Genomic DNA, 11,247 nt, shown 5'->3' on the forward strand with positions numbered 1-11,247 from the left:
TTACATGGATACATTTCTCAAAAGTCATCAAATTATACCCTTAATATATGTACATTTTATTGTATGAAAATTGGACTCTGTGAATAAAAACTTCACGATCCATTCATTACATTTTACAGTTGTAAACTCTGCAAATGTAAGTTCATAGTTCACAGCCCCTTGGGGCCAGAGTCTGAACAAGGCCCCACACGTCCTTCACATGGCCGTGACCCTTTCCATTTCCTAAGCACCTTCCCAGTCCTGTTCTGGAGTGTTCTTCACAGCCTCCTTTGAAAGGAGTCAGAGCCAGGACCCAGTGTGAGACAGAACTTCCTCCCACCACTCCTTCCCCAGATGAAACTGGTTTTTGTTTTTTATTTTGTGTGTGTGTGTGTGTGTGTGTGTATGTGTGAAAAAGTAGGTAGCAAGCTCCTCTTCCCTGAAGGGATTCAAGTCAGAGATTGATAATAAGTGGATGTTGTAAAAGAGTGATTTGGACTTTGTGACCTAAGACACCCCACTGGCCTGGAGTCTGCCACTCAGAGAGGCTTGCCTGGGGACAATGTGCTTAGGTCCAGCATCCTGACTCCAGGCAAACTTGGGTTTTGCTGCCCCTGGGCAACAACCGGGCAGCCCTATAAGGACGTGTAGCCAGCCTGGGTTGGTGTGTATCCTTAAGACATCCAGATCTATTCAGATGTCTGGGACCCAGGCTAGTTTGCCCCAGGAACTCTGACTTCCGGTTTTGCCCAGCTCTTTATTCTGGTGCTCTTGACCCCAGCAACTCACCTTCCTGTCGCTCTTATAATACAGTTCCAAATCTGTCCTGTGGCCACAAGCCCCTTCCTTCCTTCCTTCCTTCCTTCCTTCCTTCCTTCCTTCCTTCCTTCCTTCCTTCCTTCCTTCCTTCCTTCCTTCCTTCCTTCCTTCCTTCCTTCCTTCCTTCGTTCCTTCCTTCCGATTGAACCCAGGGACATTCTACCTCTGAGCTACATCCCCAGCCCTTTTTATTTTTTATTTTCAGAAAGAGTCTCACTAAGTTGCTCAGCCTGGCCTCAAATTTGCAATCCTCCTGCCTCAGTGTCCCAAGTTCCTGGGATTACAGACATGTGTCACCACACCTTGCTAGAATGGCCTTTTAGTTTCTTAGATACTACAAGCTCCTTCCCACCTCAGAGCCTTTATACATGATGGGCTTTTTTTCTCCCTATGAAACTCCCCCCGCCCCCAGTACCTATGTATCTTTCAGGTCTCAGTTTAAATGTTGCCTTCTTAGGGAAGTCTTCTTTAACTCCCAAGACTAACTCAGATCTCTGTTAGATTCCATCCATAATTTTTTTAAAATTCCAACATTTAAAAAATTTTTTATTGTAATATATATATATATATCATAATAGTTGTCATTTTAATCATTTTACTTGTATAATGCAGTAATATCGATTACATTTTCTCCACATATTTTTAATCCTTCATGGTGCCTATCACAATTAAAGTTAAACAGATAGCTGTATAATTATTTGTTAATGTCTGTCTTCTCCGCAAGTCTGAAAACCCTTCATGGCAGGAATTTGCTTGATGTTCTATGATATTCACCAGTGCTTAGCACAGTACCTGCCTATTCAACAATAAGTAATTTTGAATACATGAATGTATCATTCTTAGGAAAACCGAAAACAATAAAGATAATAAACAATGAAGAAAAAAAGCCAATCATGTTCATATAACGTGAGAAAACGGGCTGTGGGAGTGGGAAAGAATTCCAGAACTAGAAGGTCCTGGTATTCCATGTTCCGTCGGAGTAGCTATATCCTTTTGGGTACATTTTCATTATGCTTGTTCCTCCTGGGCTAGCACACTCCTGAGACTGGGAGCTCACTCTGTCGTCCTTGGAGGGTTTTGCCAGTGAGAAGGGCTTGCTCGCTGGGCTTGCAGCAGCCTCCTGTGAGTGTCCCACATTCTGAGCTCTCGGTCTTTAGCAGGCAGGTTGGGACAGGCAGCAGGCAGCCCTGGTGAGTAGGTCAGTTCAGAGCCTGTCATCCTTTCCTGAGCCAGGAAAGACCCTGGGGCTCCCATCTCCTGGCCTCCAGCCTCCAGCCCACCCCAAGTCTAGCCTGCACTCACCACTATGAGCCCCCCAGACCAGGCTCTCCCAGGCTTCTACTACTTCCACTCCTTCTCTGAGCTTCTTCATCAGGCCCCGGCTGTCCTCATGCCTCGCTGCCCCTAGCCTGGCCACACTAGCATCTCTAGACCCAGGACTAGAGAGACCCAACCTCTCTGGTCTGGTGATCACCTGTGACTACTCCATAGCACAGCTTCAGCCAGCACAGTGCCCCCTGCCTGCCATTCTGGGCATCCAAAATCTTTCAAACCCTGGATGTACTGTCCTCTTCTCAGTTTCCTTCAAAGACTTTCCTCCATCTTGTGCTTCTCCAGGCTCAGTACAGAGGACTTAACAGGCCCAAGACCCAAGCCCAGGTCAACAAGTGTCCCTGATGGGTAGGCCTCAAAGAGCACAGAACACAGATTGAGCTGTGCCAGATGGGTTCAGCTGGGGCCCAGCAGGTACTGCCTCTCCTGGCTCTGGCCTGGCTGCCTCTCTCTAGAGCCCCTCTCATTCCCAGCCCTGCAACTGGGATGGCACAAAAGGAAATTCACATGGGTCAGGCCAAGGTAGAGATCCTCCTCTGGCTCCTAGACTCCCTTCTCTACCTCCAGCCTCCTGCTCTGAAGTGCTGGGGAAGGAATGGGGAGCTAAGTCCCTCTCAGGCTGTTGGAGGATGCAGGCTCACCTTTCCCCAGATGCAGCTGACTCTAGCTACATATAGGCAGGCCTGGGATGGAGCCTTGCTGCTACTCTTGGCCTGCAGGGGCAGAGGAAGCGAAAGTATCACAGCAGCTGCAGCAGCAAGTGCCTCTGACCTTAGAGTGATGCTTAGCGAGGGTTCAATGTCCTTTCCTTGCAGTAACTCTGCAGGGCTGGCAGAGCAAGTTTATCTGCCCCATTGACTAACAGGTGGAGGAACTAAGGCTTAGAGAGGGTGTCTTGCCCAGGGTCACAGAGTAGGTCAGGAGGGTGTCTTGCCCAGGTCAGGAGCAGAACTGGACTGGAACCAAGGTATGTGCCTTCTAGCCTTCTGCTAAGAGAGCTGGGAGGTGCTCCAGGGGTTACCAGGCCTGTGACAAGTTTTTGGAAGCACTTTAATATCCGCTAGTGGATACAGTCCATTCAACCTTTCCTCCTGTCATGGAGGTCGGGCCTTTTACTTGCATTTGCAGAAGGTGATATTAAGGCTCAAAAGGGTTCAGCAATGTACCCAAAGTCACTCAGTCAGAAAGTAGTGGAATTCATATTCCAACCTGGGCTCTTTAGCCCTTCTCTTCCCTCACTGGGTCCTGAATCTATTTACCCTAACTTAAGGGAGTCCTTCCTGCCCCAGGCTAGGCTCTGTCCCAGGTTTGTCCACGTTCCTTTAGTGGGATTTGCAAAATAGTCCTAGACCTCTGGGAGCCCATGTGCTTGGCCTTCCCCTGATCAGGGGCCGGCCCTTATCAGGTGCCGCTCTTCTGCACATGAGCCTCAAAAACCACTCAAAGAGCTGGGCGCAATGGAGCAATCCTGTAATCCCAGCAGCTCAGGCAGCCCAGGCAGGACGATTGCAAGTTCAAAGCCAGCCTCAGCAATTTAGCAAGGCTCTGAGCAACTTAGTGAAACCCTATCTCAAAATAAAAAACAAAAAGGGTTGGGAATGTGGCTCAGTAGTTAAGCTCCTCTGGGCTCAATCCCAGGTACCAAATCAAATAAAAAACACTGTGTTCCTGACCTCCCTGTGGCCCCTCGTTCTCAAGGTTCCTTCTTCAGGGAACCTTGAAAAGAGAAAGCGGCCTTGTTATATTCAAGGACTGAGATTTTGAAGCATGCGTGGGAGCGTCGGGTGGGGTGGGTAAGCCAGGCTCTCTCTGAGCCCATGACCCGAGGGAGAAGGATGTGGAAGACAATCTGTGCCCAGAGAGATTCAGCCACTCCTGGCTGAGGAAGTCAGCTTTCCTCCAGGGGCTCTTGCCTCTCTGTGCAACTGGTCCATGTCCAGGGAAGGGCTGGTCCTGGGCTCTTGGAGGTCTTGCAGGTGTCTCTCCTCTGGGAGACAGGAGTCCTCGCTGGCTTGGGGAGGTTGTCCAGAGACCCAGGCTGCCTGCCCTTGCTAGGGCCTGTTTCTGATGATGCGTCAACTTTCACTCCCTTTCTACCCACCCGTCTTTCTCGTACCCCCTGAGAACAGAGACCATATTCTTGTAGCTGAAACACTGGTAGTAGTTTCTCCCCATTACCACCGAGAACTCAGATCCTGGCGCTTGCTCTGTTCTACCCTCCAGCCACCCATCGCTCTCCCATCTCCAACCTCCCGGTCTTCCATTGCTGTGGTGTTCTCCTGCCTGCTGCTCTTTATCTCTTCTCTGATAGCCCAGGTCCTCTTGGCCACTCAAGGCGTATCTCAAGCACCCCCAGATAGAGACTTCTCACCCTCCTCCCCTAGACACAGGTCTCAGATCTGTGTGGCCCTGGAATTCCTTTCTCCCTACTGCTGGGTTGGAGAGTCCTGGGGCTGGGACTATGTCCTATCTTCTCAGGATCCCCCACTCCTGCGATTGACAGGGCATGGGCCAGAGTGGGCATTGGCGAAGACCTGACAAAGTGAATCCACTTCCTTGGCATTGCAGACTAGTAGGACATACAACTTGGAAGGGAAAACTTCAGGGAAACTTCAGCCACCGCACTTAAGTACCGACAGCGAAATCGCAGCCTAGAGAGGCTCAGGGACTTGCCAAGGTCACACAGCACACTGGAGTGGAAACCTCTGGCTCCTTCCTGAACAACTTCTCCCTCACTGACCCCCCATGCCAAAGCTCCCCTAAGAAGACAGGGAGACATTTTTATTGACTAAAAATTCTTTCTTCATGTAACTGTAGCCCCCAGCTCACACCCCTGGGATGTGATTCATTCCTCAATTGAACCGCTCTTGGCCACTAGGGGAGCAGACACACTAAATAGTGCTCCAAATGACAAGAGTCTGCATCCAGTGCTTACTCCATCCTAGACACCCATCATCGAGACCCTTCCTTTCATTCTTTCCCAAGTGAAGAATCTGAGGCTCAGAGAGAGAAGTGGTTTGCCCAGGATCACACAGCAGCATAGAATCTAGAACTTGGCCCCATAGTCTTGGTCCACTGAGACCCAACCACCAACTTACCTGGTTCCCAAATTGTCCTGGGTGGTCCTCACACTCATGCCTTGCAGGCTCTCCTGTGTGATCTCTCCGCTATCCAGCATGCTGGGGTCCTTAAGGATGCAGCTATGTCCGGCTCCAGAATTCTGTGGCATCTGCTGCAGGCATCTGCTGAAGAGAACTGGGTCTCCCACGACAGGGAGGTTGGCCTTGAGTGGGCAGTGGAGGCGGGCAGGGGGCGGAGGAGGCGGGGCCTGGAGTCACCCAAAGGGGCCCATTTCCTCTCTATTTTTAGAAGGTCAGAATGCTCCTCAACAGCAAAGTTGTTCAGGACTAAAACTTTCTTTTTCTTGGTGGTTTTGTTTCACTCAGGATGAGGAGAATTTCAATGAAGCCAGTGTTCTTTTTGATGCAAATCTGCCCCGGTTCTCCCAGGAGGTCTGGCCAATGGGCTCTGGGCTTCTGGGCACCCCCAGAAAACCTTCTCACTGGCTTTAAAAGGGCCACTTTGGAGCAAAGCGTTCTCAGAACAAAACCAGACACTGACCCTGGGGTGTCTGTGTACCCTGGTGCCCACACTGCCACCTCAGCTTCCTGGGAGCCCAGTATACCCCTGGGGGGGGTTGCTTCTCAGCCCACCTCTCCCAGCCCCTGAGCTGGAGGCTGGACACCCAAGGAGGGCCCATAGCTCCGGCTCTCTGGGAGCCCAGATTGAGGGAGGAAAGTGACATCACCAACACCGAGGGCTGTCATGGAGTTCACAGAAGCATTTGCACTAAAGCGGACAGGAGAGAAGAGACCCCAGGGTGTGACCACCCAGTGACACCTGAATACAAACATGGTTCTGCCTCTTCAGCTAAGAGAAGGGGGAATGCTAACAGCAGGGTTTTAGGCAGCCATAAATACATGCGAGAAATTCATGTAGGGCAGGGGCTTTCTCTGAATACCAGAAATCTCCCCTCTAAGATTAACTGCGCATCAGTTCCTATGTCTGCCATACCAAATACGATGGCTTAACACCACCAAAATGTATTCTCTTACAATTCCAGAGACCATAAGCCTGAAATCAAAATGTGAGCAGAAGCCCAGGTGTGGTGGCTCACACCTATATTCCCAGCAACTCAAGAGGGTGAGGCAGGAGGATTGTGAATTCAAAGCCAGCCTCAGCAAGTTAGTGAGGCCCTGAATAACTCAGCAAGACCCTGTCTCTTAGTAAAATATAAAAAAAGGGGTGGGGATATAGCCCAGTGGGTAAATACCCCTTGGTTCAATCTCTGGTACAAAAAAAAAAAAAAGAAAGAAAGAAAGAAAGAAAAGAAAAAAAAGGAAGAAAGAAAAAGAGAAGAAAACATGAGCAGGGTGAGCAGGGCCAGACTTCCCGCAAAGCTCTAGAGAAGATTCTTTCCTTGCTTCTCCTAACTTCTGGTGGCCCCTAGCAACCCGTGGTCTTCCTTGGCTTATAGAGGCATCACTCCAGTCTCTGCCTCTCTCTTTACACGTCTGTCTTCCCTATGTGGGTCTAGGTCTCTGTTTTCTCTTCTTGTGAGGACACCAGTCCTTGGACAAGGGAACACCATCCCGCATGACCCCATCTTGACTACTTTCATCTGCAAAGACCCTATTTCTAACTTAGGTTATATTCTGAGGTTTTGGGTGGATGTGAATTTTGGGGACACACAATTCAAACTGTGTACAAGAAATGTCCATGGGGATTCCTCTAAGATATCCCCAAGAGGGTCAGTGAGTCTAGCTGGGTTACAGTGTGCTGTCTTAACAGGGGAAGGCAAGTGATTGAGAAAAAGCTGGACTGTGTCTGAGCAAATTCGGGGTACAGACCTCAGACCCCTGAATGCTGCCTCCCCACAGTCTGGGCTCCTAGAGAGCAGGAGCTAGGGGCCCTCCTTGGGTGCCCAGCCTCCAGCTCAGGGGCTGGGAGAGGTGGGCTGCACAGGAGGCCTGGGGTCTGATTTGAGACCTGAGTCTTGCATAGACCACTACACCTTCCCTACAACCTTGGGAAGGTCCCTGGCCCTCTCTGGGCCTCCTTTTAAACTGTTTGGGTCACAAGGGTGGAGGCCTGGAATCTGGCCAAAGTGACTCCCAGTTCCAACTGGACAGGAGGAGATGATGGAGAGAGATTTGCCCATGAGCCATGGTTATACCAAGAGGACCATCAAGATGAGTGATAGGCCAGTGTGCCACCATGTGAGAGGCAGCTGAATCAGAGGGAAAAAGATGTTGAATTCCTGGCTTTTCAGAAGCCTTGGTCAAGATGAAAGCCAGGGAAGCTATGTGATAAGGCAGAACAAGTTCTTCTGCCTGCAACCCTCAGATTCCTACAGATCCTGGGAACTGGCAAGGGGAAAGTTGAAAGGGCAGAAAGACCCAAGCAGCTCTGGAGAAGACCTCCCTTGGGTAGATCTTCAAGGTCAGTGTGATCTGAGGGTAGTGAGGACCCTAGATCACCCAAGAAAGTGACAAGGCCACAGAGTGCCCAGTAAGGCCACAGAAGACAGGTAGTTGAGGAGAGAATTGGCACAGTGGCAACAGAGGCTTGGGAACAAGATTCTCAGCAGTCACCCAGGGACCAGGACAAACGGTGCATCGATCTCAACAAAAGGTCAATGCTGGGTCATGGTGCCAAAAATGATAGGGAATGGGGGAGTCTGGTTTAGCTGACTTTAAAGATGGTGAATTTCTTTTTGGAAGGTAAATATAAATAACTTGCTGGTTTTTCTGTTGGCCCAGAGTCCCTCACACCCTCTCCTCTGGCTCTGCCCCTGGAGCAGACCCATATGAGGGTCTCCTCATCAGAAAACAGGCCCCGGGCTTCTGGCTGAGTTAGGCCAATGTGGGGTGGCAGCAGGAGAGCAGAGGGTGGCTAGAAGGAGAGGTTGGGGGTGGGGGTTCCTCTTGCTCCTTCCCTGCTGGCTGATTGGCCTTGTCCTCATAACTGCAGCTTCTGTCTTCTCCCAGCCCACTCTGGCTTTGAGCAGGACATAAGTGTCCCTTCTACAGATCCCCACAGACCTGAGTTCACTTCCTACCTCTTTGGTTTATGAATGGAATGATCTTGGGCAAGGGACCCTACCTTTCTGAACCTGAGGTTTGGCATTGTGAGGGCGGGGGTTTGGTGTTATTTTTTTTTTTTTTTTGGTTCTTAATATTGTTTAGAAATTAATCCTCTGTCAAAAGAGCAGCTAGCAAAGATTTTCTACCATTTTGTAAGTTCTCTTTCCACATTCTTGTTTCCTTTGCTGTCAGAAGCTTTTTAATTTTATGCTATCATTTATGAACTCTTGGCATTATTTTCTGAGCTCTAGGGGTCTTATTGAGGAAGTCATTGCCTGTGCTTATGTGTTGAAGTGTTGACCCTACATTTTCTTCTAGGAGCTGCATAATTTATGGTCTGACTCCTAGGTCTTTGATTCACTTTGAGTTGATTTTGTGCAGGGTGAGAGATAAGGGTCTGATCTCATTCTCCTGCATCTGGAGAACCAGTTTTCCCAGCACCATTTGTTACATTGTTTCTTGCACAAGAAGGAAATGTTGCCAATGTCTGCTCTGCTCTGCATTGGATGATACTGTCAGAAGATTGCTGTGCTCGCTGGTTTTCAACTTTAAGACTCAAGATCACTGTTTCCCAATCAAATTCTTAAGCACCTTCATGAGTTTTGCTGTATCCTGACAGGTACATCATTTAATATTCTTATTCATCTCAATTTTTTTTTTGTCTGCTAGGGACTGAACCCAGGGGATACTTTATTACTGAGCTACATCCCCAACCCTTTTTATTTCTTACTTTGAGACAGGGTCTCACTAAGTTACTGAGGCTGGCCTTGAACTTGTGATCCTCCTGCCTCAGCCTTTCTACTCTCTGGGATTACAGGCATGAGTTACTGTGCCTGACTCACCTCAATTCATTTTTAAAATTTAAAAATGGACTCTAGAGTTATCCCAGGCAATTTTATCTGTGAAATAATAAATAGAATATATACACACACACTTCTTAATGTAATGAAATTAACATGAGGTCATTTATTAAATGCTTCTTGATGGATAATATTGTATAATAGGACACTTATGGAATCTTCTACAGAAAGAGCTCCGAAAACCTAAAATTTTTGTTTTAATTAGTCAAAAACCTTTTTGTTTTCCCTAAAGTAAAGAATGGCTGGATGCCGTGGCACTTGCCTGTAATCCCAGTGACTCAGGAGGCTGAGGCAGGAGGATCCCAAGTTTGAGGTCAACCTGAGTAATTGAGTGAGACCTTGTCTCAAAAGTGGGGTGGGGTGGGTGGACTACAGATGTGGTTCTGTGGTAAAGGGCCCCGGGTTCAATCCCCAGTACATACAAATAAAAAAATTTTAAAATAAAGAATGTAAATGTTATTAATTTTGACAATTCAAAATAAAGGAACTGCTGAGAAAGGGTGGGAAGAAGAAGGGAGTGGAATTGCTCAAGTCCTCATGGTGCAGGGGACTCATGTTTAGAGGTCAAAAGCTATGACAGAACCAAAAATGTGTAATAATCAATCACTGGAGAAGGAAGACAGGGAGTCAGCCAAGTGCCATGAGCTAAATGGTAGGCAAGTGTCCATTTCAGTGGGTAAACCAGGACCTAGCAGAGAAGCATATGCCTCAAACCCGTGGGACCCTGCAGCTTTCGACAGCACTGGGGTTTGTTGTTCTCGTCAAGGTGCCTCTGGACCTTGGGCAGGAGGAGCACTGCTGTGGATTTCCAGCATCAGTTCTGGGTAACTTTTTTGTTCTGCGCATGTATTGCCATGGCGACCAGGAGGAGCAGGAGAACTACTGGCCTTTGCTGACCCCTGCTGGCCCAGTGCCTCCACCCAGCCATTGCCCAAGAATTCGGCATTCTACTGCCACCTGGCCTGCACCTCAGAAACTGCCTTCCCGCTTTCGCTGCCCCCAGGATGCCTCGGTGGGCCTCCGCACTGCACCCTGGACCTTGGCTCTCTGGGCACATCTGTGAGGCCCCTGAGTTCCGAGGGCACCGCGGATCCCAGCTGCATTCTAGTCCTCTTGGCCCTGTCTACATGGATTGGGTGGGGTTCGGGTCCTAGGATAGGAAGCCAAGTCTCTTCCAGCTCCAGGTGAACCCAGCAGTTGGGGGAGCTCCAAGACCTCTCCTAGGATCTTAGCTCTTTCAACAGAGCAGAACTTCCCTGTGCAGGGACAGAGAAACTTGGGTTGTGAGATTCTGGCCAGTGGGGACAGATCTGGGATTACCACCAACCACTGAGGATCAAGCCTTGGAGGAGGAAAGAGCAGCGAGATGGGAGGAAGCAAGGCCCACATACCTAACCAACCTCTGCAAACTGGGCCCACTGAAGTCTGTCCTCAGGATCTTGACAGTTCAGAGCAGAGCTGAGCTCACTAGGTTTTAGATTCAGGCTAAGTCACTTCATCTTCCTGAGCCTCATTTTTTTAATCTGTAAAATGGGAACTCCCAATTCCAAGGGGCAGAAACCCTAACTGAAACCAGCTTCAGTGAAAAGGAAGATTAAATGACTCAAGCAAGCTGAGATGAGGAAGGTGAGGGGTTGTCTGCCACCTGAACAGACTCCCACCCCTCCCACCCCCGCTGCTCTCCTTCCTAGTTCTGCTCATAGCTCACTCTGCATTGGTCCCTGCTGTGGAGACACAGAGATGGGAGAGAGACAACAGTAAATTCCCTCCCTTTCTCCCCTCAGCAGCACAGTCAGAGCACAGGACCTGTCCAGAGGTCCTGCATGGCATAGAAAAGGACTCTGTTTTCTGTGCAGTGGTGAATGGCTCTGAAAGTCACTCACTACCTTCTATTTGCTTTCCTTTCTTTTCTGCCTCATTCTCCTTTTCCCCTCACTCTGTGCCCTAGAATTGTACTCTCCAGAAAGGCTTAGGACATAAACTTTGCCTTGGGTATTGTTTTCTAGGGAATCCAAGATAAGCTAGTTGCTTGTAAAATGGAGTCATAATAATTCCTATTCTATGGGGTCATAGGGAGTTAAATACACAGAAAGCACTTAAAGCCATGTGTA

The 11,247-nt window shown here is 49.0% G+C and overlaps 1 protein-coding gene across 1 annotated transcript in view; it reads right to left on the reverse strand.

The window, feature by feature from the left end:
- Nucleotides 1–5,520, reverse strand: part of Acsbg1 (acyl-CoA synthetase bubblegum family member 1) — a 53,079-nt gene extending 47,559 nt beyond the window's left edge. Inside the window, exon 1 of the mRNA XM_015480044.2 lies at nucleotides 5,229–5,520. Within this exon, the coding sequence (XP_015335530.1) occupies nucleotides 5,229–5,359 (131 nt within the window). The 5' untranslated portion in view covers nucleotides 5,360–5,520. The remainder of the gene's footprint in view (nucleotides 1–5,228) is intronic.
- Nucleotides 5,521–11,247: the final 5,727 nt, after the last annotated feature.

This window comes from Marmota marmota, unplaced genomic scaffold, assembly GCF_001458135.2.
Source record: "Marmota marmota marmota unplaced genomic scaffold, marMar, whole genome shotgun sequence".
In the NCBI taxonomy this organism is placed as follows: Eukaryota; Metazoa; Chordata; class Mammalia; order Rodentia; family Sciuridae; genus Marmota; species Marmota marmota.